General features: G+C 41.7%; 1 protein-coding gene across 5 annotated transcripts in view; it reads right to left on the minus strand.

Annotated features, from left to right (window-relative positions):
• Positions 1 to 1,854: 1,854 nt before the first annotated feature.
• The window catches only part of evi5b (ecotropic viral integration site 5b), a 30,561-nt gene continuing 4,849 nt past the window's right edge, over positions 1,855 to 27,566 (minus strand). For 3 of the 5 annotated variants that reach the window (XM_046049833.1, XM_046049836.1, XM_046049834.1), the window contains 19 exons: positions 26,550 to 26,782; positions 20,540 to 20,729; positions 17,832 to 18,056; positions 17,540 to 17,614; positions 17,283 to 17,408; positions 17,027 to 17,170; positions 16,501 to 16,590; positions 16,124 to 16,221; positions 15,273 to 15,333; positions 15,127 to 15,180; positions 14,001 to 14,033; positions 13,445 to 13,597; positions 12,472 to 12,603; positions 12,208 to 12,348; positions 11,880 to 12,038; positions 11,387 to 11,533; positions 10,857 to 10,952; positions 5,932 to 6,027; positions 1,855 to 3,697 (listed from right to left, as the gene is read on the minus strand). In XM_046049833.1, coding sequence (XP_045905789.1) covers positions 3,425 to 3,697; positions 5,932 to 6,027; positions 10,857 to 10,952; positions 11,387 to 11,533; positions 11,880 to 12,038; positions 12,208 to 12,348; positions 12,472 to 12,603; positions 13,445 to 13,597; positions 14,001 to 14,033; positions 15,127 to 15,180; positions 15,273 to 15,333; positions 16,124 to 16,221; positions 16,501 to 16,590; positions 17,027 to 17,170; positions 17,283 to 17,408; positions 17,540 to 17,614; positions 17,832 to 18,056; positions 20,540 to 20,729; positions 26,550 to 26,701 — 2,445 coding nt within the window. In that variant the 5' untranslated portion in view covers positions 26,702 to 26,782 and the 3' untranslated portion in view covers positions 1,855 to 3,424. The remainder of the gene's footprint in view (positions 3,698 to 5,931; positions 6,028 to 10,856; positions 10,953 to 11,386; positions 11,534 to 11,879; positions 12,039 to 12,207; positions 12,349 to 12,471; positions 12,604 to 13,444; positions 13,598 to 14,000; positions 14,034 to 15,126; positions 15,181 to 15,272; positions 15,334 to 16,123; positions 16,222 to 16,500; positions 16,591 to 17,026; positions 17,171 to 17,282; positions 17,409 to 17,539; positions 17,615 to 17,831; positions 18,057 to 20,539; positions 20,730 to 26,549; positions 26,783 to 27,566) is intronic. The other 2 variants (XM_046049837.1, XM_046049838.1) reach the window with 2 other exon arrangements.

Genomic DNA, 27,566 nt, shown 5'->3' on the forward strand with positions numbered 1-27,566 from the left:
GTTTCACGTTACCATGAGCATTATGCTCAAAAGAAAGAAGCCCCTAACAGAGACGACTTGTTTTCTGTTCGCCCAGAACGCAGATTGTAGCGCTTGTTAAGCGTCATTACGCACCGAACTAAAGGACAGAGTAGCGCGGACCGGTGCGCTTCATCCATTGCAGGTGCATGCATGTTACTCAGCTACATTGCCTTTGAGAATAATTCAATGTTTGTGCTTGATATCACTTTCCTTTAAAACTTTACCAACAGGTGTTCAAATTTAGATCACAGTTGCACTCAATTTAACACACCCACATTTACTGATCAATCAGCTCAAACGAAATCTTCCATAACACACACACACACACACACACACACACACACACACACAGAAAAACAATGTCCAAGACAAACCTTGGCTCGGGGGCTGTTTTAACCTGGACTCATCAAATTTTGCACGAGCACACACTCTGGCGAGGTCACTAATAGATTAGCTGCTGATCGCACTGTATGCTTTTTAGCACTTGTCGGCTACAGACAGACAAACCCGCCTATCAGTAGCCTACACGAAGGACAGGAAATCAAAGCGCCACATGCCCCGGCTCGATTACACGCACCGCGGCCGCGGCATCCGGACACAGTGTTGGTCAAGATATGCAGCCCGGACCGATAAAAGTAAAGCGGGCAGGCCCTGCTGCCTCCAGGACTGAGCCGATAGCCAGGACTTTCGTAACGCTACCAACTGTGGCATCCTGCCATGACATGAGGAAAATACAGCCTAATCGAATAGGACCACTACTAACCGAATAATAATAATAATAACAATAATAATAATTATTATTAGAAAGGTTTTTGTTACCTGCTGTTCTGCAGAAGCCACAGTAATTCTGAACATACGAGTTTAGGCTATTTTTGGTCCATGTGGTTGTTTTAGCACTGCATAGATTAAATACATTTCCTTATTGTTTCTGCATAATTTATTCAAAAATGTCTCTCTATTGAAATTCAACTTTAAAAACGCCTCTCCATGTGAAAACATCAACTGATTCTTGCCTCCCACGCTGCACCACAGCCTCAGATTTTAATGCGCTCTTACTATGACGAAGGTTTGAGGATCCACCGCACAATTTCGACAAATATAAGGTTAGTAAAATTGTATACTCATTAAAAAATAAATAAAAAAATACAACTGGAGGCTGGTAAGGCTTATCCTTTACTGCGTCACATCTGTTTAAAAGAGGGGAGTTGTACCTCGAATCCAGGTAATATTAATTGTAAATCCAAATTTGCCGTTTGAGGCCGCCAGGATCTAAGACGGATTTATGTGGCAACATAATCAGGCACATGTCTTGTGCTTGGCAGGAAAAAAAAATTGTTTCCTTACAGCATTGACCTTTTACAACCAACCTGTTAAAATTTGAATAAAATGTAACGGACCTTCACTGCACCATGAAATGCAAGTTCACTATACCGCAAGCATCATCAATCACTGCAATACAAACTATAAAATTACACAGCGTCACAGTGCTTTGACCATCACAACCACACTGCACTACACGTCTAACACAAGAAATGTCTTCATCACCATTTTGCAATTACACAAACCTGGTAAATCTTTCAGAGTGCCCGGAGAGAACTGCTCTTTTAAAATGTGGTTTTCTGCTTGAAATGATTAGTAGTTGAGGCTCAGCTCTGAAAACCGCGAGAAATCACTTCCTGAAAGCAGTCAATCTAAGCAAGAATCTTCAGAGGAAGGCAGCATCGAGACAAAACATCCCACATGTGCTTACAGTCATATCAACACATTTCAGTATACCCCAGCAGGCTCAGTTTGGAGGTCTGCTGCCAACAGTAAAGAGACATCAGTCGAGGAGTTTATCAAACGTTTTATTGTGAACTCATCACACACACACACACCAATCATCTCATTTAGTCTCCAGAGTGTGCTGACTGCTCCATAGTGTTGCCATGTGTGTCCTTACTGCACTGCAGACTCAAAAAGTGCCATAACATGTTGCTCTCTCATCCAACAGGGTGTCTTGTTCATCAAAGGGACGTCATCGTCGCCAAGTCAAAGTCAGAATCCTTTTAGTTTCCTGGACATGACAGCCCAGAAGGCACCTCACACCTCCTCTTTCACTGAATACAGGAGTTAGTGTTCAATACAGACATTCAGAGAAATTCAAAGTCTTACACATCCAGACCCTTGCTCATGGACATGGAGTGGAACTGGCCCCGTGGATGAGCACAATGCACAATACAGTGCTTGCTTTGGTAACCATTGACAGCTCCTCCTCCCCAGGTTGTGTTACCTCAGCTTTATCTCCCAGTTTAAGCTCCCCAGGATTGTCAATTTGTGTGCAAATGCATAAACATGTGATAGACATTACTCATATTTGATTCATCAGCAAATGTGCCAAATTGACTTACTGCGGGCTCATTTTGAAAGTAAAGCTGGGGTTTGTGTTCAGACAACTCAGCACTATAGCAACAGTAGCTGAAAAATAAATCTGCCCCCTTCTGTTCTGAAAACAGCAAGATGGCTTCTTGTAATGACGAAAGGTCAGTTGTTGTTTTTCTAACAACAGGACGTCCCCTCATTAGTCTCAGAAACAGGATTTGTCATTTGTGTCACCATATTAAACTACTTTATATGTCCCTTCTTCTCTGAATTGTACAATATATTCTAAACATCAGATATGCAATAGATACATGTTTTCAAGTTCAAAAGGAAAAACAAACAAAACACACATGTACATATCTACAAGTACGCAGATGTCACATTGACCTTGTGGTACACCAGCCCTAGTGAAAGGCATGCGGCATGTGCTAAGGCCAAAAAAAGTCAAGTCAGCGCTGGCTGACAGACGCGGCTTTGATACCAGCATCTGACCGTGCTCATCAAGACAATAGATATATATACACACACAGCACTTATACAACTCTGCCTCTGCATGATGGACACTTAGTAGTAACGGCATCAATACATTTTTGATGTTCATTTATAAAATGCTTTAAAAATATAAAAACACATTGGATGAAGTGTGTAATGTAGCATAAAATGTTTTATTGCACAGTCTCTTTCTCTGTGTTGTACCTACAGGAGGGGTCAGAGGAGTGAAAGACAGACCCCCCCCCACGCCCCAGTAGAGTTTGACACACTCCACATTATTGAACTCTGTGCTGAGGTCTACAGTGATGATCTGTTTCTGTTAGAGCTGCTCAGATAGACAGGTGTTTGCTGCCCTCAGGGAGAAAACAAAAACAACAAGCAAACTAAATCAACTAAAAGTGTGATTCTCATGATGTGAAATGATGATGCATTTCCTTTCTGAAATTCAGAGCTCCAGATCTGTCCTCCGAAACGGCTGCTGAAAACACCTCCTCTTCCACAGTGAGTGCTGACAGCCTCGGCCCCAACTCTAGGAGCCAGCGGGTGCCCGTCACACGGTGGTGGACTTGTGGCCGCCGCTCTGAGGCACGGAGAGCCGCAGGGCCTCCTCGTCCTCCTCGTCACTGTCGGTGTCCACGAGGTTGGGGCGCAGTCTGACACGGCCCCCGCACCTCTGCTGGGTATCCTGGAGGGTGGGGTCCTTGACTCCATCTTCATCGGACGACTGGTAAGACCCATCATCCCCCACGTAGTGATTGACGATGTGGATCCCATCAAAAGCGGACTGGTTGGCCAAGCCCCTCTGTCCTTTTAAGCAGCAAATCTGTGAAAAGAAGCATGATGAGTACTGGGAGCAACGCAAAGTCTGTTTAATCCTGCATGCAAAAACGAGCCAAACACATATGTAACATCTGAGGGAGAAAATAACAACTCACAAATATGACAAACTGTTTAACACAATATGGTAAACTCTTAGGCAGTCAGTGATATTTAAACAGTCTCACTGGCACAAATCGAATGAAATGTCTTTATGCAGACAGTAAAGTAACCAAAAACCAAAAGGGAACAATGTTATGAGGTATAAGCTATGTCCCAATTCTGTACGACACACCAACAGTATACAGCAAGCAATAGAAACTAAGTTAGATAGAACTGTTTTTGTAGTCAGTGTACAAGAAATGGATATCATACACCATTCTGTACTAACAGGAAGTTATACATGAAATGCAACAACAAACAACTTTGTAGTTAGGGTGAAACTTAAGAGAAAACAAAATAGTTCTGCAAAGATTCACTCAGATATTTCATTGTTTTAATTTTCTTTCCAGATATATAGCTCTGCCATTTCTGTTGTTCATGACATGGTAGGTGAACAGTGTCTGCACACTGACATCTTTGGAGAGTATTTTTCATTTTGTCCCTTACTAGAATCAGTGTGTCGTATGGATTTTGGACAAAGCTCTAATTTCTTCATGGGTGAGGGATAGCTCCATTTGGGACTGTGTGGGAGACGGTCCTGTATGTGTCCTAGTGAAAGCTTTATGGGAATGGCTGCTGTTCATCACAGGTGGGAAGTTAACTCAACATATATTTGCCAAACCACCCTGCCAGTCCTCATCCGCTAAGTAGTTTATCTTGTAAAACCAAAACACTTGATGCAGCATAAATCTCACTGTTATGTGGCTTTGTCAAGTACATTTTTAAGTATTGTCCATCATCTACTTTGCCTCTTTCTGTAGCACCAAGCAGGAATAGGCTTACTGCCCCTAGTGTTGCCGATAGGGGAAAACACATGTTGTATTACTGTTAAACTCCGGCTATGTAAAATACGTGGACGTAGCCACCGTTACGTCACGCCGTTTGTGGACTGCTGTTTTTGGGCCCTGAGTTTGGCATTTTGTTTTTTACGAATCGATCAGCCACAAGGCAGAAGTAATGAGACAATTCAGGCTCCACTCAAAAGACACATTTTGACAAACCATGCAAAGATTTATCTAAAGTGTTTTCTCACAAATGTTTTGGTTTTACAAGTGAAAAGATGAAAAGGATGAGGATCAACAGGTTGGTGTGACCAATGTACATCAGGCTACCTTCCCATCCTAAAATGTAGAGCAGCGCATAGGAGCAAGCATCCAGGACGGCCTCCCAAGCTGTGAATTACACAATCCCAAACGGGGCTAAGGTAGGGGCTGCAAAATGTTCAGGTTCAAACCAGTGGAGGTTACGTGGCACATCTATACCAACTCACCTGAGTCGGCCTGCCATGCAACAGAGAGACATGTAGGAAGAGACGCATTCAGAGGCCAGTTCAGAGCACAACACACAATCAACTATACAACAAAAATAAGCCTGTGTTTACTTACACCTCTCTAAACTTTGCAGTCTGCCTTCTCATTCTTGCTATGCAAAAAATAAATTGTGATCTGATTAACATCTGACTGGCTACAGGTCAGATGTTCCAGGTTTGCTCACTGCAGACACTTGACTTTGCACGATTCATAGCACACCATTCTTAACCCAAGACGACCACCTGCCAAAACCAAGTGAGAGGGGAAATGACTGTGACAGCACTGCCTTCATATAGAGTTATAATGAGCTAATGCATGCAGCTCAATTTAACCACAATTCACGTTGTTCTTGCTTGGTTTGATTCAGGAAAGGCCACAGATGTCAAGATGTGATATTTGTTCTGTAAATAACTGATCTGAAAGTCAACAAGGGCCTTCATCTGCAGTATTTTAAGCTCTAAATGTACAGCCATCCATGTTATCTTTATGTAGGCGTGGAAAAACCTTCTTGTAGAAACATCTACAGCTTACGTCTTTTGAGGGTATCTGCAAGATGTGTGCAGTGTCAACTCCGCACAGGAAGTCTCTGGGTGTAGTTAACACTTCCACTAATCTGTTAGCCTCAAAGTAAAATCATATCTGAGAGAATGTTCTGAACGCTTCTGAAATGCTACATCAAAGACACTGCAACAACAAAATCTGAATCTCTACAAGGAAAAAAAGTTTCAATATATGCGAATACTAACAAGCCCAATTTTATAAGTCACACCTCGTCTTTTAGCTCTGCTATCTGATCTTTGAGGTCACGGATGTACTGGCTCGAGTCTGTGTGGTTCAGCTGGCCTTGGACCTTCCCTTCTTCTTTCTGTTGGTAGAAGAAACAAGAGTTTTAAAATGAGCTACAGCACTCAGTGGTACAGGTGGCTTTCCTAAATACTGAGAAAGATGAACAAATATTTTAGCATCTGCAGAGCGAAGTGATTAAACTTGGAGCTAAATGATATGTTCAGCAAACAAAACACCCAGGGATATTAATTGTTGTGAACTTCTGCACAGGCAGGACATACCAGAGCCCCGCTGCTAAAAAAGCAGCATCACAAAGTGCCCTCCTTGTGTGGCGGGTGACAGATGTCAGGGGAAACACAAAACACTGTCATTTGTGCTTGATTTCCTCCTGGGGCCCTAGGGATGAGCCTGGTTGTTAGCTTTAACAGTTAAAACAGCCCATGTGATGTTTACCTTCCTCAGTGAAGACATCTGCAGGCATTAAAGACAAACACGTACTCTATTTCAAACCTCAATCACACCCTTGAACCTGCCAGTTCAACAGCGAGACCAGTGAAGGGCGCACAGAGGATTTCAGACCACAGGCTGCAGCGCGGGAACACTGAGTTAAAAAAAAGAACAAACAAAAAGGGACCTCTGCTACATACACAGCACACAGGGGTTGGGCGGCGAGATACAGAGGTGACACTGAGTCTTCTAGGGCTGGCCAACACCCCAAAATACAGATAGGATTTTTGATTCCTGTGGTAAGGTGGGGTTGAATATGGTGGGTCCCAGTAGGCTTTTTTTTTCTCACAAGGAGTAGTCTAAACAAGTGAGATTATTCCAAGAATATATTGTTTTTGAGGTTTCGCTGCTCCAAAACACTGTAACAGTATGGGGCAGGCAGTTAATGACACTTCCTCGTGTTCAGCTGTGTGAATCAACAGGTGTCAGGCTGTGGCCGGGGGGATGTAAAACGTCTCACAGAAATGTCTTCCTCACATTCCTGCACCCTCAAAGTTTGAGTCTGAACTTTGTTTAGGTCTAACAGAACAGCAATAGTAGGAAGGGGTGTGTGTGTGTGTGTGTGTGTGTGTGTGTGTGTGTGTGTGTGTGTGTGTGGGGGGGGTCAACTACTTGTAATAACATAGAAAGTTGTTTACTGTACCAAAAGCAGCAATGTAAGCAGCTGATAATCTGGAACATCATCCTTTGTTCACAACAAACATTATCATCACATCTTGTCTCGTCATACAAGAAATACCCACAAAATGCACTGGAATTTCATCTGACAGCGTGCGTTATCTCAGTCAGCACCTTCACAGTATTTTTACACTTTCTTTGTGGCAATGACAAATAGCTTATTTTGAATCCATAAAGGCGTCTGCGAAGGATGTGTGACAACGTATGATTCCAAGTGCCATGAGGTACATTTACACTGCAGTCCAGATGTGTGTCATAGTTTACTATTTACTGAGACATCTGGAAGCTTATTATTAATCTCACACAAGTTAAAGATACATGTTCCCCAGTCAGATTAAACATGAGAATGCCCTTTACAGGCAAAAACATTTAGTATAAATCTCTGAGTAATGTCATAGAAACCTCAAAATAAACCATGCATGTCACCTTTGGTAGAGTCTCTGCTTCAAGATGAGAAACCACTTCCTATCAGCCCAGAGACAGTGGAGCTGTGGCATTAAACAGAGGCCATGACTGTGGTAGTGAAAGAGTCCTCACACATAAACCTTTCTAGACATCTTAGTTTCAGTGACATGTTTCCCATCTTTGCTCAGTGGTGGTTATCATACATTTGTATCTGTTCATTCAATCTCTGCAGGATTATCAGTCTTGTTACCAAAGGACGATAAGGTCCACATCACCTTTCATGTTCTAAGTGTCTGGCTCTTTGTTGATATCTGCCGCTGCTCTGTCTTCTACACTCAGTATTTAGACTCAGACCAAGCCAATGTGATCATACAGTGACCTCTCGCATCGTAACGCAAGCTGAAAACTGTCCCCAACCAACATGCGTCACCTCATCTCTTACAAGGAAGACCAAAAACTGATGCTGATGATTTTTTCTTTCCCATTTCTTGTAATTGAAGCTGCTTTTACCCACAGCCTATAGAGTAAGTAACCAAACCACAGACCAAGAAGCTGGCACTAACACAGTGATTTCAGCTACAACAGAGGTTCGATTTAATACCCTGCGCCTGATAAAAAAAATAATAATAATAAAAATCTCAATGTGTAAGCAACCTCTGCAACACATTTTCTAGACGCTGGTGATAAAATAAGAAAACAAGATGTAAATAAAGTCTAAAGCTTCTGCATGTTATTGGCATACTCAACTGAGAGTTCATTATGCAGATTCTGCAAAGTATGAGGGCGGTAGTGGTAAATTTCTGGTGTTGCATGTTTTTTCTCTATCACTTAGTAACAAAACCTCAGACCACACTGCGTGATTGTGTATGCCTGTGAAGGGGAAGGGGGGGGAAGGGTTTTTTGTAGGTGTCATACTTATAAATAGTCCTTATAATCTAAAACACCTTAAACTTAGGAATAAATTTACAACGGTACTTTACAAAGTCTAATCAACTGTTTCCAAACAGAGCTGCCTGTACCTCAAGTCAAACATGACCAACACTTTTCATTTTCAAACTTAAGCAACTTGCAAGCACTTTGTAAATGTTTATGAAATGGTTTAGAACACTATAATTGTGGTTGTACGCTGATATTAGGATATTTTAAGTGTTTATCAATGTACAGTATTTGTCAACAGTCATAACTCCTCTTGAAGACATATACCACTGTGTTTTACTATATGGCCATTCATTTTCTTTATACACCAGCCTCCCCGACTTAAATAAACACTTACCTGCTTACACCTACTATAAAGTCTGATATTAACCATTTATTACATGTTTAATATGCTTATAAAACAGTCTTCCCACTGAATGGATCAATAAATACTATTCACACTATATTAATAAATTTTTGCAATACTTCTTAATATTAATACTATATCAGTGTGAAATGGTTCTTAGTACTGTTGCCAGCTGAGAATCAACACACTGCTGTTTTTGGGCAGCTACAGCTCATAATTAGTTATTTGCTTGGTGAGCAGTTTCATAATAGTTCTACCCCAGCAGATAAACACAGTGCATCATCACCACAGCCTTTTCTCTGCTGTCCAATCAGAGCGTACAGATGACCCTGAGGAGCTTAGCAACATAAATTAAAAAAAGGCTAGAAGTTCTTGCAGGAGCAATAGTATGGCATTTTTCACAATTATTTTTCTTTACACTAGATTTTTTTTATTGCCCGAATGTGGCTGTTGACAGATATCATGAGTAGTGATGATGTGTTGCCTAGCAACAGCAAAATCCTTCTCACTGCAAAACAACGTCAATCGGATCAAGAATACTGTACAAGGGAAACATAGCAGCCTGTCTGGCTTTTTAGGAATCCAGAGAGTGCTGGACAAGGCTGGGATATCCAGATGTGGAAGTACTTAACAAAGCACTTATTGTTCAGAGTCTATTACAAAGATCTGGGGAAAACGGCAGTATGTGCAAAGCCATACAGACCATCCACATAGACTTAGGCCTTAAAGATGTAACTGCCACTAAACGTGCCTCTGGTAAGTACTGACTCGATCCATTTTTAGAGTTACTTTCCACAGCACACTCTATGCACATATGTGGGTTCAACATCATGCAGCACTGTGTCAGACACTGACTCATTTAAGACAAAACTGGTTTTAAGCAACCTGCTCAAGTTAACATTGAAACAATTCCTAAAAAGGCTACATGTAAAATGCTCATATTTCTGACAACATAGACTATTTATAGACCTGGACAAGTTTTACTTAACAAGAAATCAATGATCAATCTAATGTCCAGTCATCTGCCCGCTGTTCATAACATAGCTTCACTCATATTAAGTGTTGAGGCCACAAACAATTTAGGACTGTTTTTAAGATCAAGTGTATCTGTGTCATCAATCAGAACTGTTAAATGTTGGCAGTTAAAGAACAGGCCTTTATTTGTTTTGGTCACCCTTGTTGTGTGTAGCATTACATTTGTTTGGAGATAAATACTCCTTTCTTCACTCTTGCATGTTGAAACTGGGATTCATTTGGTGAGTATGTTTATATGCAAGTTTGCGCAGCGTCATTAAATGTCCGTGTCGGAATTTTTGTGCTTTAATAACAGCTCTATAATAAGCTGCGTTTACATCTTGAATTTGCATAAAAAGAGATAAATCATTTCAAGCCTCTGGAATACAAAAAAAGACATATCATCAGTTTTTTGCAGAGCACCTCCAGATTATCTTTGTTGATGACATCACATTTTAAATCCTCTGTCATACAGATTTAAGGTTCAGAATATCTGCGGAAAAAAGTTCTGATTTGAGGTGGAACCTGAAAGCCTGATCTTGACTATTTCTCTACATATTCATGATTAAATGAGCAAAGTTAAAAAACAAACAAAAAAAACCTCTGCTAATCTGCGTCATCAGGACTGCGTGGGTGTGGTTTGATCTGATTTGATTGACACAGGTGTCTCCTTGGCAACAACAGCAAACAACACATTCCCGCTATCAGATTCACCTTCTTAAATTAGAAAATTCTGACTGGTGGATGAAAATCTGTGACAGAACTCAGACTGAACTCAGACTGAACCACAAATGCAGAAATCTGTCATTTGAAATAACCACTATAGTTTCAACTCTGGTAAACAATGTTTATGTGAGGAATGAAAATAAGAATCTAACTCAGGTTTGTCACGATACACATGAGACATTTCTCTCCATGTCTGAAGGAAGTTTAAATATGTTAAATGTGGTTTGTGAAGGAGTTAAAAGCTTGATGCAGAGGCAGGAGTGTGATGTTACAGGGCAAGTGTGTTGGGACTTCACCTGAATCTCAAGCTCTGAGATCTGTTGCTGGAGTTCAGCCATAGCAGCAAAGTTGTCGGCTTCCCGCAGCCTCACTGCCATCACCTCTTCCTTACTCTGCAGAAAAAGAAAAAGGAGCAAAAGAAGACGTTATTTCAACAACAGTTATACCAAAGCCCCCGGGGGAGGCGTGACGCTGAATGGCCAGTATGAAAACATGTATTTTTACAACATTTGTGTATTTTCTATTTGTGTATGTGTGAAATTGCAGTGGGGAATTCCTGAGATGGGGAGTGTTACTGCGCTAGATACAGCAGGTGAACAGTAATCTTGCAGCATCAGTAGACCCATCAGAATGAAACACTATCACTGACAACAAGTCGCTTTCTGCTTCTTTTTTTGGATACCGACCTCATCAGCAAGCAACAGACCGAACAAAACTGATTTTCAAGCTCAACTGAAAAGACTTTAGATTATGCCACAACAGAGCTGTAGTGGTTTGTCCCCTTGCACACAGTGCAGAGTGTTGCAGATCAGTAGCAGAGTTTTACCTTGCATTCAATCTCAGCTTGTCTCCGCTTGATCTCTTGCAGTTGCACATGCAGGTCTTTATTTTGCACCGTCAGTGTTTGCACGCTCTCCTGGAGACAGCGGCTCTCCTGCTCCGCCCGTCGCAGCTGGTTACTGTGAATCTGATTCTGTGCATGGAAAGGGGTACATAAACAAACAACAATATTATTTTTACTTTGATAAATGATCAGTTCTATCCAAACCTGCACTGCTTTAAACTTACACAAGTTTCTGAGTTGTTGACTGCTGCCCTCTGAAGGACACTGTGTCACAATGCAGATATATAATTTACTTCTATTCCAGCACATTTGTTTATTAGACAAAATGTAGATCCACAATACTTAGTAAGAGTCCATATTAGTGTATACCTTCAATTTCCTGGGATTCATTTTTGAATTTTTAATCACAAGGACAGAAAATCTCAAAGGCAGGACAAAATGTTACTGTGTCTGGACAGCTGGTGTGACCTCTGACCTGTGTCTCCAGCTCCAGCATCCTCTGCCGTGTCTCTCGCAGCTCTGCCTGGGCCTCGGCCTCGCGCAGCCTCACACTCATCAGCTCGTCCTGCAGCTCACTCAAGGTGTTCTTCCTGGGGCTGTCCTTCCAGCGACCAGCCGTGCGTGCCAAGTGACGCTGAGGAGACGTGTTATAATCAGTCACCTTTCCATGACTTAAACGAATAGAGTGGCATTAAAACGTTCCATTTTTCCGTCTCCATTTCACAGACATCTTGCACTTTGAAGAAATGTCAGACAAAGATAATGTACTGATCAAACTGTCCTGCTGAAATGTTGGATCTCACCTGCCAGTGCTCTTCCAGGTCTCTGACTTGCTGTCTCAGCTCTTTCAGACCGGTCAGAGCCTCCGCCTCTCTCAGCTTCACTCCTATCAGTTCCTCCTGAAGACGCGCCACATTGGTGTCATCTGGTAGTGACGCGTTCCTCTAAGGAAGGTGTGCAAAAAATGTTTGTTTTAAAACAGAAGAAATAGGTGTTACAGTGATGTAGCCACTTAATAAGTATGTTGGCTAAGATTTAGACATTACATAATGTCTGGGGCAGCACACCTTTTCCACATCCAGGATCTTGTCTTGCATCTCCTTGAGAGCACACTGAGACTCTGCTTCCTTCAGCCGGGCCTGCACGAGCTCTCTCTCCAGCTGCAGGACAGACTCCTCAGAATACCGAGGGGCTCCCTTCTACAACAGGACATGTGCGTGAGCACAGACAGCAAAGCAAAGCTATAAAATATCGCCGTCTGTGTGTCCTCAATGGTGGCATTTAATGAAGAACAAAATATTCAACCTCAGCAAGTAATGTAGACCAGTGTCCAAAAATAATTCTAGTCGATTAAAAAGGCTTAGCTAAAATTATATTTATTCTTTCAGAAGAAGATATGTCTCTTCACCCTCCACTGCAAAGACTTAAACATTAATTTCAGCTGACATCCACCATTTTGCCTTTCGCTTTCACATAAATCATTTATGACTGCTCATTGTGAAGCAAGATAGCAAATTATGTAAAACATTGTAATGCCTGCACATTATCATCTGGGACCAACCATCAATAATTAAGAATAGTAGGTCAATACATATGCAACGAGAGGATTCTGTGAACAGGGTGCCATGTGTGAAATCTGCCAACCTGTGACACAACTGCTTACAAATTCATGAAAGCATTTCTGAGAATGCAGAAGACTGTAAACGGTGGCTCAACTGTGTGGTACTCCATGTCCCTATTTGAATTCATGCATGCCAAAACAGATCATTACCCAAAGCTGATGTGCAAAGTGAGAAAAGCCTTGCACTGCCACTGCTTGGATTTTGTAGCTAGGCAACGAACTGCCAACTGGGCGGGGTCACAGATAACCGTGACCCCGCTGATCTCTAGTAGAACATTTTTACTGGCCAAGTCAGTCCTAGCACACCTCATAATCTTGAAATGGTCAGCACAAACTGATCTGGGAAACATCCCAGTGACTCGGCTCCTGTCACAGACTGGGCAGGACCTGAGCCAGAGGCCCTCTGAGGCCCTCCTTACCGCGTGTGGCTGCTGCTGCTGCTGGAGCTGCCTGATGGTTTTCTTGGCCTGCTCCAGCTGAGCACCGGCCTCCTCGCTCTGCTGTTTGACTGTGGCCAGCTCCCGCTTGACCAGGTAGTTCTCCTCTGCCTCCTGAGCTCGAGTCACTTGTCCCTTGGGACATAACCAACCGAGGAGGGGTGGAGTGAGCACGACAAGAAGTGAAACGAGAGGGCGGAATGGATGGGCAAATCAGAAGTGAAGATGAGGGATTGGGTTTTTCTAAGGACATGCTTGTTTTAGCTATAGCAACGTGTGATATACTTGAATTCTTTAGCTTTCGTTTGCACGATCTGTGATTCTCTCACTTTGTCTGCCACAATGTGGTTTTTCATGCACTTATTCAACACCGTGATCAGTTCTAATAATCTGGTTTAGTTCTTAATTCAGAGAATCATCATCAGCATTATTACTGTGTCTTTCATTATGCTAATCATAAGCATGCAATGCTAAAGAGACAAGGAAGAAGGAAGGTGCAACATAGGTAATACGGGTAAAGAGAAAATGAGGAATATACCTGGATCAATCTATCTGCCAAGGAAGCACTTTCCTACAAAAACAGAAATATCAACAAGAGACAGCAGAGAGAGACAATCCAGAGGACAGTTTAAAGCACACAAAAGAACAATTGATTGTTTTAGAGAAGAAATGCAATGTTCATTTCCCCTCCAGAAATATTTTGTTTACAGGCTGTACAATGGTGTTTGCATTCAGGGGTAGAAAAGGAACATTGCATGCAGGTGTGGTGAGACAGGGGCAAATGAGCTGGTGAGAAAGTGAAAAATCAGCCGGTGCTGATAACACAGTGACAGGTTTCGAACAGGAAGAAGCGCAGGACAGCTCTACCTATAGGAGAGTGCGACGTATAATACAACAGCACAGTAACAGTGTTAAGGAACTACATGTTGTTTAACTGAACAGAAGCTCTGGGCTTTGATGCGGTTCATCCAAGCTTTTGAACAGTTTGAGTTAGTGAAAAGTTAAAAGGTCCTGGGAGTTACGTGACAGAGACACGTGAGAGAGCGGCAGCCTCGAGATGGGTTTAAATAACGGACTCGATCAGACCACAGTGCTCCTGCCCGCAAGCAAACGGGCGTAGCGGACACCCATGCTATCCATGGCAGACCTCATGCATGGTGCCTTTACCTGGCAGCAGTAGTGCCCATTCAAAGAGCCACAAAAAGGTACAGAATGATACAAACAGTGCAACGTGGCATGCAGTGCTTTGTATCGACCTGAAACAATACCAAGCAGCCACTTTCACATTCCAAACAGGCGTGTTACGGTCTCTGCTTCAGTTAGTGGTGTCTGGTGAAATTCACAGCACAAGTCATTTGGGCCACACAGACAGTCACCATGACACCAAGACGACTCCAAGTCCAAACCTGGCTTCTGTTTCTGATAGTAAGCAATCAGAAAATTCACCACACTGTACCGGACCAGTGATGGTTTATCATGTGAATGGAAGACTTTCAACCAACACAGCGCAGTTAGTGAAAGACGAGACTCCATCATTAGGAGGAGATGCATGATGTATGAGCATACACAGCTGAATGGGTTAATGTAATGTTGTTGAGCAGGGAGCGGTGTCTGATTGGTTTGCCTGGTGACGCAGCACCTGTGACAACCACTGATGCACTTACTTTCTCTAGTGTGTCTATCCTTTGCTTCAGGAGCCGGTTCTCTGTCCGCAGCCTCTGCAAAGCAAGAAAATGACATGAAACAAAACACAACAGGATACGCACAGTGGAGACTTCAGGACACTCACAACACTCAACAATTGTCACACCTTTATCTCCACCTGCTCCTCCATCTCCTTAGTTTTGATTGTAGTGTAATCTTTCTCTAACCTGAAAATATTTCACAGACAATCGGTGAAGACAAGAATATTATTGTCGCTCAGCAAATTAAGACATAATACAATTTGTGTAGAGTGGGCTGTGGGACTGAAAAAAAGAGCAGCAATAAAAACAGGGCCAAAAAAACAACTTGTTTTCCACGCCTGTCAATATGTTAGAGATTTTTAAAAATATTCAATGTTCAATTGATAAACTATTATTTAATTATTTCCATTTAAGTGCTAGTGTAACCCAGAGAGGCTTGCAAAAATAAGTTTGTTTACAGGCAAACAACATTTGAAGAATAAAGTTTCCAAAAATATTTACTTGGGTCTAAAGAAGTTTTTCTTTTTAAAATAGGAATTATTTTCGCTATAATCACTACCAAATGGTGTGGTTATTTCTGGTAAACTCCCTAGGAAAGTTTTATGAAATTGCAGATTTATTAAGTGTTACCTAATAGAAAATACTAACTTAACATTGAAAATTTAAAATAATAAAAAAAATAATAATAAGACAAAAAAAAAATCACAACATATACAGGTCTTGTAAGCTTAATAAAGAATAACAATGTGTGAAAAATACAACAAGTAGGCTAAAATCTCATGAGTCTCTAATACAAATGTTCAACATCACAAAATCAGTAGAGGCTGCCGTACAATTCTTGCAGTCATGGCTGAAAATGTCACAAGTTGCAGTGAGAGACCCTACCACAATGTGATGTACTTTTCCAGGTGTAAAAATAAATGCTTCAACAAAAGGAGAGGTTGGTGAGTGTTGATGAACTGAGAGTTGGGCTTACTTTTTCATCTTCTTGGCGTTGTATTTAACTTGATAAGCAGCCTGGATGACCTTATCTGGTCCACTGTCGATCTGGAGTGGGATGACCCTCTGAAAGTGCTGGATGGGACACAGCAAGGAAACAGAGGCAGGGTAAGTGCTGCACACTCATAAACCAACTTTCACACAACTATGCACTCTGATGCATTAGTCAGGTGTTTCTCTGACCACATGGCACTACAGCAAATGTCAGCACGTACACAGGTACAAGTCAGGAGGACACATGTATCAATTATCTGGGTGTGGTGGAGGTTCCTTCCCTGAGGGTGCTTCACATTTTGCACCAGAAACCTGAGCTGTTTTAATGACAAGTTATGTGGAGGTTATGGTGATATATACCTGTAACATTCCCTCCATGTCGAGCTGGATGAGTTCAGTCTGGTTCATCTGAAGGATGGCCAGTCCCACACGGAAAACTATCTCCAGGCCCTGAAGAAACAGATCACCAGTTATCACTGAGGAGTCATGTTTTGAAAGAAAAAACATGGTTGGTGTGCAGTGAAATGGATTTTTCAAATGGATTGAGAATTAAAAATGTGTTACAACAGGTCTCAAGGGAGTGGGGAAACAACTCACACTAAGTCATTTAATGTGGAGTGTGGTGTTTGTTTTCTCCAACAGGGGGCGCTAATGGATAATCTTTCCATAACATTTAATCTGTATATTATATGTAGCCATTCTTAAAGCAGTAGAAGCAACCTTGCAGTGCAACAGCAGGACAATGTTCAACAATCAGACCACAAACATCTGAAAGAACAGAAAGTACAAAAGTGCACGAGTGAAAGATGAAGCTCTGAGAGTATTTCTTCTAAAGAGTGAACACAAGAGTAAAGTAGATCCAGGATCTCAGTTCCTTTTAACTGACCTCACACATGAAGATGTCAAAGATCCTTGTGGCGACGGGCAGGGGGAAAGAGGTGAGGAAGATGGTGAGGAACCAGGAAGAGGCATACATGGAAGTATGAAAGCTCTGAGCTTGGAAATGCATATACAGCTCCGGGAGTTGCTCCTGTGAGGCGAAATTCATATGCATTTACACTATTACCACTCTACACAGTTACATTTTGACAAACTGTCATCGCCCCTCACCACGGTCTTACTACCAAGTATGAGGTGTCTACCTGGATCATATACTCAAACTGGTACATGCAGAGTCCCAGCTCGGCCATACTGGGTTTGAAGAGCTCTCGTAATCTGTAGTCTTGCATCAACTTCACAAACACACAGAAAGCCTCCTCTTCTGGCATCTAGAAAAATAACAGGATGAAATCAGACCTCAAATCTGTCTTTCAGTAAAACATGTCAAACTATTTGCTTGAAGCTGGTCAATCACTGTGTTTGTTTGTGTGGTGTGTGTGTGGTGAAGTGGGATTATTACCTGCATGAGCAGCAGTCCTACAATGAATGCACTCCCTTGACAATAGCCAACCTCACGGTCAACCAGAGAATATGCCTGAGGTAACAGTGATTAGCTTTGGATGAGTTTCAGTGATGGTCAAGAGAGCACAAATTTCTGCCAGCGTCAAAGCTGTACACACTTTTCATAGTAGATTTACTCCACTAACAGGATTTACCCTGAAACTTTTGCTAAAACCTTTATGTTATCTGTACACATTATTATCAGTTTATCTGCATACAATCAGGCTCCTCCAACACAAATGGAGACTCACCTTCATGACATTGAAGAGCACTTCCTGGCCCAAGCTGTCTTTCTCCTTGAAGAATTCGTGTTCAGGATAAGTGCGGGCGATGTCTCTGCGAATCAGCTTCTCACAGGGCGACGTCATCTTCAGGAGTTCCGAGTACTGATCCTTGATGGGCATATTCTGGGCGTTGCACAACAGCTGCCACACTATTGCCCTAAAGTGGTGGGGAATCCCTTTTCTGACAAGATCCTGTGGAAAAAGAAAAGAAACTTCATGAAATTTATCTAGCTGAAGCCATTAATGAGAAATTGAAATGGGAACTTGGGGACTGTCTTTAGTTCATTTGTGACTATGGCCAACAGTGTAGGAAAAACCATCGGCTTCCTGTGGAGAAAAAGACACTTGCACAACAAGATACAGACAACCATGGACATGCTCTGTGCTCTAATATCTGTTTTCAAATTTCAGCACAGTGTGCATCTCATAATTATACAATTTCCACTGCCAAATATAATCTTGTCAGTGAGGCACTTTGTAGAGTGATTTTCCCCCATATATTACTGCTGACACAATTTGATTTAAGATATTTCCTGTGCTGACGAGGAACACTGGACTTCCCCTGCTGTGATTGGATCGTGTGTGCGTGTGCATCTGGTCAGTCCAGGGTGCATCTGGAGCAGAGTTCCACCCACACAGGGTTTCAGCAGGGAATCCCTCTCCCCTCTCAAAGGTTAGAGAAGACAAACCAAGCTTTGTACTGGAACAATGCACCGTCTCATATCTTGACTGTGTCTGAACGAAAGCTGCTTTCTGTGGCGCACCACTACTTTAACCACCCTTTTTTATTTCAACTACGTAATGCTTGGTGACAAGCTCCCACATAGATATCATGTAAATCATCTATGATTTCAATGTTCGTTGCTTTTCAGAACTTCCTTGGTATAGAAATATTTCAACATCTCATTTACATTTAAGCAGAATTACTTTAAACAAAATGTAGTTCTCTTCAGCAGTAGTGGGTCTCGATGAACTACACAGTATTGAAAACATGAACACATCAGGGGTTTTGCTGACAAAGACAAAAAAAGTCAAGGTTCCTTCCTTCATGCAACAGAAACTGGGTTTCTCTGTAAGCTATGGGGAAGAAAACGTACATTTTGTGGAGGCCTCAGCAGTTATGATTAATATCCCAGGGTAGTTGCAAAAACCCAGTCATTACAACTTCTGTTAAATTACGTAACACCCGTGGATGTTCACAGGTCCTTCACAACACTTCCCCATTTACACACGCAAAGTCAACAGAAACCCTTTTAACAGCTTTAAATGTTACCATGACTGAACAATAAATCCAGGACCAAAAACATGCTCCCTGTTGTAGTGCAAAAATCATCTAGTAATGGTTTGAGGAGCGTTCAGATGAAATTACATTAATGACCTTGTCACCATAAGCAATCGCACGTTCAGACCTAAAGTTGCAGCTGCACCAAGCAGTTTTACATTAGGAAACTACAAGTGCCTTGCTTAGTTCCTGCCATTAGATTGTTATCCAACAAAGTACTGACAGGTTTAAAACAAACTGCCATAGTCAGTGACTGTGCATAGGGTAACCGTAGAAACAAGGAATCTAAAATTAGCTTCAAAATGTCGAGAACTAAAATAACAAGTTCAAGGACAACGCTACAGGGTCACAAAGATAGCCTTAGAAATTATTTTTGGACCAAGTAAACATTCAAACAGATAGGGCAATTGTAGCATTCAGGCCAGAGCTCAGTACAAATCACTATATTTTTTCTACTAAGATATTTATCTTGATGAGGAAAACAGTAATTTTACTAAGATTAAAGATTATCATTATAATTGTTTTTAATTTTCTGCTTCACATTTGTGAAGTGATCCACTGTTTGGCATCAAGTGTTTGTTCTGACCAGAAAGTTGAGAAAGAAATTCTCAATCGCTAGTTTCAAGTCTTCTTCAATACAACATGATGTTCATTTAGTAAAGTATGGTAAGTAAGTAAGATTATGCTTAAAGGCGGGATCAACCGTGATTGACAAGTCTTACCATGGCGACCTGTCAATCAGGCTAGAGTGACCTGATTGGCACTGTGTAAATTTAACCAGCCTGTTGTTAGCTAGAAAAAAAAAACAACACCTGGTGCACCTAGCTAAGCAAGCTAGTTAGCTCCACAAATGGCTGTTCGCTCCACTGTCTCGTCGAAATATGGCCATGTCTGGTGCCGCTAGTTGGAAAAGATCAACATGGTGGCGCCCTAATGGCCAAACTCGAGGCTTCAAAAAGGGAAGTCCACAAACCAACGGGTGACGTCACGATGACTATGTCCACTTCTTATATATAGTCTATGGATTCGACATTTATCCTGACAATTATTGATTGATATTAAAAATTTTATCGTGATAACATTTTTGGCCATATCGCCTTTCTGATAAAGCCATTTCCATCCACAAGCGCTTTTGTTGGAGCTCCCGTCTCTCTGTTTGGAGCCTGGAATACTGTTATTCTTGTCAAATGGGCGATTATCAAAAATGCAAACAAATGAATGTCTAAAAAAATACATTTATAAAATTACAGCGCCCTGATGCCTTAACCTCGTCTTCGACAGGTCAAATATGTCTCAGTAAGCTCTTAATGCAGTCGCGTTTCAGAAAGCTCTTAAGCAGGTCTGCACGAGACTCAGCTGCCTCGTCACAGGTGTTCATGTGCACTACTCTCACCTTAAGCTGCTTCTCCTTCTTCTTGCGCACATCCTCCCACTCATTGACGATCCGTCCCCACAGGATCCACGTGTCCTCCTCCAGGTGGGAGAGGTTGGAGGAGGCGGAGGAGCTGGACACTAGGGAGGAGCCACTGTTTCGCCTGGAGCCATTCATGGAGCGCAGCGACTTGCTGTCTGTCTCCAGCAGCCTGTAGAGAAGGTGAGAGTTAGGATGTACTGTTAACAGTGTGTACAGACACAACAACATTTTTATATCCTAAATTGTTCCAGAGGGGTGCGACCTCTGATATATATAGCAATTGTAAGTTGCTTTTGGATAAAAGCGTCAGCTAAATGACTAATATAATAATTATGGATTAAACTTTATAACTGAATTAAAATGTCTCTTCTCAACTGACACTGATCTGAATGTTTTGTTCAGACGCAATTTGGTAAAGTTTTTCTAGCTTCTGCTTAAGTAACATATGTAAGCTCCAAAGTGTATATTGTTGTAGGCTTTCACCACTTACAAGATACTGACTAAATTAATATTTTGTTGTATTATTGTCCCTGTTGATGCTTTGTATCAGCATAAATATAAGGACTTCAACCAATGCAACAACAGGCAGACCACATATTCTGAAGGAAAGTATGTCAAACTGACATCTTTATGACACAAGCAAGGGGGGGCGACGAATAGGGTTGGGCAATGTCTACAAAATTAGCATCGGATGATGTCTACAATGAATAATCGGGATGGACAATGACATCGGGTGGGGGGTGGGTAGCGGTCATGTTATAAAAGCACGTGTTTCCCACACATAGACGTCACCCGGTTAAATACTTTGTATTACATTACAAGACGCAGCGGAGACTGTGGATATTTTATAAGCATGGTCAGGTAAAGCAACAGTGCAGATGTTATTTGGCACCACGTTGTTTTCGTTTCCATCGTTTGTTATGTTAAGTCATTAACAAGGCCGTATGCGGCGCACTTGCTGCTGTGAAATCGGAACGCAGTTGGAAAAATCTGATAAAAAAAGACGAGTTCTGTGTTTTTTTCGCGACTTTATAAAACATACTGCAGATGGAGAAAGTCAGCGGAGCAGACACATATGGGGAGGAGGGGGGGTACAATCGCGACGACAGCTCAACACTGTGATGTCTGCTGCCGTGGGCAATGCATGATGGCATCGTCTAACCCTGTACGATGCAAAGCCATCTCAAAAAAAAAAAAAAAAAAGAGTCCTAGTGAGGACGTCTTGGTGGCATAGTGGTAAATATGCAGAACAACTATCCTCGGTTTGATTTTTGCTGGGGACCATTGTTGCGTGTCCTATCCCCCTCTCTCCCTAGGTTTCCTACCTGTCACTATACCAGTGGTTCTCAAACATTTTCCAGTTTGAAACTGAATCAGCTATACATTGAGCAAAGAGAACCACCACATAGTTTAATCTATTATGGTTTAAAATTGTGTAAAAGAGATTTTATTTTCACAGTAAAACAATTACACATCCAGGATGTGCCGAGCCTTACTGACATCCAAACAAGAGCTAGTAGTACTGATTGCATTGCTTTCCCCTCACCAAACCTCTAGACCACAACTCCACTACAAAATTTGAAAAGAAATAAAAATGCTAAAACATACTGTACATCTCCAGACATACTTGGATGTGTAATATGAGTCCTCAAACTCTGCTAAATCTAGAATCAGTGCCAGACAATTTGTAAGCTGAGATTCAGGCAAACCGCATTAACACCAGTGTTAAAATTAAAGCCACCCACATTTCTAGAGCAGTGCAAAAAAATGGAGAGCTTATTAAAACAATAAACTTTGCATTGATGTATTACAACTTCATGACAGTAAAATAACCCACTGCATCACAGTCGCGGCCTTATAATTGATTCACAAATTGGCAGACACAGAATAAATGACAGCATCACCTGTAAAACTATGAAACAGCGGGCCTAATTATCTAGCTTTTGTTCGTCAGCAGCCATCAGCAGTCACAATGTGATTATAAACTTGAACTTGAATTTGGGTACTATTCTCAATTAAGCCCCCCAAATCGTCATTCACATTTTCACAATAACCAGCAGGTTAATACTGATATTAAAATCAATACTCTTATACTTGCATTGAATGGCTGTAGAAAAGGTATGTTAGCAGGGGTAGCAGTGCTCTCATTTAAATTCTACTGGCAACAGCTATAAGTGGCTGAAAAAAAACACAACAGGTCTAACCAACAATGAACCCATTGGAGGTCTGTAAAATATTTCCTGACTTATTATGTGTATTCCATTCATGGTCCACGTTTGAAGCGCATTGCTGGAGATGAAAAGCTCATGCAAGATGTTTTTCAGCAGGTTAATCTTAATCTAGCACTGTATCACTCTTATCAGTTTGTTGCAGAGTGACCTGATCAAGGATCAGTGTGCAAAGAAAAGAAGCTGTGACTCCCAACCTGTGCGGTACCGAGGAGGACCTCATGACAGAAACACAAAAGCTCAGACACCTGATCTCGGAAAAAGGCCCAGGCCTCTCCACTGGAGCCTGTGCCGTCACTGCGGTCATTCCAAGAACAGCTAGGGTTACAGCCTAATTTGGGTCATGTGGGAGGGAGTGAACGAACAGAAAGACCTGCCTGCAAAAAAGCTTTTTCACTTGTATTCAGCGCCGACGTCGAGCTAAAAATTGGATAAAAGGAACATCTTACAGCTAGGATTTAATTTAGCTGGAATTGACAGTTCTTCAAGCTTTTCGGTTTGCTCACGAACGGTTTTACACACTGCAGTGCCAGGCAGTGTTACACATGAACGTGAACGTACTTACACCTCTGCTAATAATTCACCAGTGGTCAAACAAAAGTCTGAACAAATACAAAATACGAAAAAGAATTTGTTTTGTTCAAGAAATATTTGCAGTGATTGAAAGGACATTTTAAACTAACTTTTAAGCTAGGACACAAAGACAAAACTTACTGGTACATTCTCTAAACGTGTGTGTCTGTTACAACGTCATGGCTCCCAATTTGCAGTACATTAAAGCAGGAGAACAAGCCTAAAATACTGTACACCTTACCAAGATAAACTCATGATGTACTCCTCATGTCTCTGGTTTCTAAAAATTCTGGAGCAATGGCATGTCTGATTTACAGATTGTCGCGGTCGGCATGGGACGTCCTCGTCTGTGTGACCCTACTGAACGAATGCCCAGGCCTTTTATCTGCTCTGTAGGGTACAAAGGCCTCACCAAACACACAAACACTTGGTAAGCAAGTGCAGTAACATTGACGTGAGGGAAAACTGTTGTTGCACCTGTCTTGTAAACTCCTTGACAACAAGAGGAATGAATGAAAGAGTTGCATGTTTGGACGTATCAGTATGTTGCTGCAGGGTGGTTAAGAAAGAAGAGACTGCACTGTCAGAAGCAAAGCGTGGCAGTAGAGATCTGTGTCTTGTGAAAGGGCCCGGCTGCGTGTTGGGGTAGAGCCAGAGGTTAAAGGGGGGATGACTTCTGTTCACCAGATGGGAGTCTGCTCAGAGCTTCATAGAGGACATTGGGAAGAAAATGAAACATTTCCCCGGTTAGTTTTGATCTGCTCTAATAAGAAGTATCATCACAACATCACTTGGCATTCTGAAGCTGTAGCTGTTGTGATGAGTCACCGACCTCAACAGAGCTTTGCTGTCTTCTTCACTGGAGTAAACTGTGACACAATCCCAAACTCTGAAGTGCACACTTGGTTTCCATGATGACACAGAGTCCACTATCCATGGGTGAGAGTCACAACAGTTGAAGAATTCACAAAGTTGACAATAGAGGGGTGTTGCGTCATCCTCTAACTACTTCAATCTGATGTGAACAATGAACACCTCAGGGATAGCACACAGAATACATTATACTATTAAACTTTTCTATTTGTAGTACGCGTAGCAAGATATACTGTTTACCATACAGAGTTGCATGACAACTGCAAAAAAAAATAAGACCTCTCCAGCCACATATACTTTGATTGAGCTTTTTGGAGATAATACTAATTTCATGCAAGCTAGAATTCCAACAGGTTCTGTCTCTAGTGAACTCTCTGGTCAACTTCTAGAAGGAAAACAAGGAAACACCTCACACAGGGCTCCAAACTAACTTTTTTTCACTAGGTGCACTGTAGCCCCTAACTGAAGATTTTAGGGGCACAGGCAGAAAATTCAAGGGCACACACCTTAAATAATATAATATTTTCCCCATTTTAACTGTATTACTGATAAATGCCTTGGTAATAAATAAAGGAACTACAAGGTACTTTTAAGCCACAGTCACATTTCAATTAATTGGTGCTTGACGCAAAAAAAATTTATGTCAAATTTGCAGTTCGCACTTGTGCGAGTAATTGTAAAAAATACTCAAAAAACAGTTGCAAAGTGCCATTTGGTTGCATTCTGGTGGGCCAACGACACACACACGCACCACCTTCAAACCAGCATTCAGCGTGTAAAGCACACACACAGCTTCTTTGTCCAGGCGCTGAGGCCAAAGAATAGGTACTGTCTGTTTCACAAGGACCTTTCAAGAACACTGAACTTCATTTCATACCCAGATTGGCTCTTCATCAGGTACAGAGGCATGGGCAACATCTTCTAACCAGTAAGTCACTCTCCTAGCTACGTCCTCATAAAACTGCATTCAGGCTACCTGAACGCTGAATCATGGCATGGCCATATCACACAGGGTCAAACAAGGTCAAACTCACTCAACTAGTTAATGGCGGCACCATATTTTATTTTAGCAGGAAGTCCAACTGACAACAAAAATCTCTATCACAAGCGACACCAAGGTAGCAGCTGTACAAATCACAACATATTATAAACAACTTATACAAAAATTTTGAAATGGGTGGCAAATGAGTTTATACCATCAGGTCTAGATAAGCGATTCAGACAGCTGGCACACACTGGTATTACAACCTACTGCACTATAGCTGATAAGGACGGCCTACAGTCATTTATCTACATCTCTAAATCATACAGACAGGGAAGAGAGGATATGTTCAGATATTTCCAGGAAAGACAAGGACAATCGGGACTCCAATCTGATCAGTATATTTACTGATGCAAGGCTAAAGACAGTAAACATTTAATATCACAAATTTATAAAACACTATAGAACTCCAAGAACCATTCTACTCTCCAGGTTAAGCAGAAATGGGAGGGGGAGTCTGGCCTCAAGATATCTGAGGATGACTGGAGAACTGTTTGGGCAGTTCTAGCTAAGACCACCAACTCCAGAGCCTGGCGAGAATTCTGTTGGAAGAACATAATAAGATTTCTTGTGACTCCTACATTGAAATCTAAACAGCAGCGTTTCCAGGGACAGAATAAATGCTGGAGACAATGTGGACAGACAATGGCAGACCATTTTCACATTTTCTGGGCCTGCCCCCTTATTCAACCACATTGGCAAGACCTTGCTGGAGAACTAACCCGTGTCCACTAAAGCTGGTTGCTATGATATATAAAGTCCGTGGTTGCAAGTAGTTCTACCGAACTTTACTAGATGTAAAAATGTCAACACAGAGTAGAGTACTTGCTCTGGCTCTTGCTCTGTATGAACAGGAGGCTGAAGCAGGTAGAGAGAGAGGACGGACTTTGTGGGTGCTCCCATTGGAATGAATTGAAAAAAAGACGCTGCCGTCAGAAAAAAACGCTTTGGTGGACACGGGCCCTAAAAGTTGATTTCTCTTTTATCACACTGTATTTGGGTAAAATCCCGGTTGGACTTATGGCCCACGACAACTATCATTACGATCATTAAGCCAAAAGAAATATTCTATACTTTTCCTACATATTGTAGAAACTGACATTTGTAATGATTTCCTGCCAATCACTCAGATGTGTGTTCTCTATCCCAGTGTAACTAAAGTACACGTGGCATCAAACTAGCCCTTGAAGAAAGTCTACCCTCTACTATACAACCTCAAATCAAAACCTGTTAAACTGATGGGCAGGAGAAGCTTACGGGACAGACTGCTTACCTGTTCTGCTCCTCTAGTTTGGCAAGCAGCTCCACATCGTCAGGACTGAGCTGCGCCGGTGAAGACGGTGACAGGGCAGGTGAGGACAGAGACGTAGAGGAGGAGGTGGCAGTGGTCTGCAGGGACGTGGGCGTGGCCACCTGGCTAGCCATCTGACTGACCGTGTGGGACACCGAGTTCTTCACCCATGAGAGAGTAGAACTCAGCTTACCAGCAACCTTGTCTGTCGCCACCTGCGGAGGATGGAGAATACCTCTTAATTAGGTCATAACATCTCAGTAATAAAACTTTAGCCTTTACGTTTAGGAACAGGCTTAAATGAAAACTTCACATAGCACAGTCTAACATAAACAAACTACCCTGACAACTTCTCTATCTGTTAATCATGTGAAGCTTACATTTTTTTTTTAAGAATTAAATATTTTTTAAGCATCTAATCTTGCCAGAACTATGACAGAAAAAGTCCCATCATTATTAAATTGCAGCTACATTATCAGTGTTTGTTAGGACTGCACCGGTGGCAGAGATCCAGGCAGTATCTGCTGGATCAATGTGGCTGCTTAGTTTTCATACTCAGCATTGGCAAATTAATTTGCCTATTTCTAATAGCACAATCAATTCTCAATGACTTACTTATTAAAACAGTTTTGAGTAGGGATGGAATGACAATCAATAATCATGAACTTTTATTCTGTCAATTCATTTAATTTAAGAAATAAGATGCTCGATGCAGATTTTTATCCTACTTGATAAACACATTTCTTTTCCAGTAACTTTTACAGATGCACAGCAAATGTGCCGTCAAGTGTATTCAGTCAAATGTTGCATTTCATTTTTATTGAGGAAGAGCACAACAGGTCACAACAATGTACCACAATGAATCACGGTACATTCTGTTACAGAGTTAAAATAATCTACTCTTGATTCATAAAGAAATGTGCATTTCATGGTACATTTCTGACTACAGCATGAAAAATACTACTGCTGATAAGTACCTGGCTCCGTGCTCAGCAATGG

Source organism: Micropterus dolomieu, linkage group LG05, assembly GCF_021292245.1.
Source record: "Micropterus dolomieu isolate WLL.071019.BEF.003 ecotype Adirondacks linkage group LG05, ASM2129224v1, whole genome shotgun sequence".
Classification (NCBI taxonomy): domain Eukaryota; kingdom Metazoa; phylum Chordata; class Actinopteri; order Centrarchiformes; family Centrarchidae; genus Micropterus; species Micropterus dolomieu.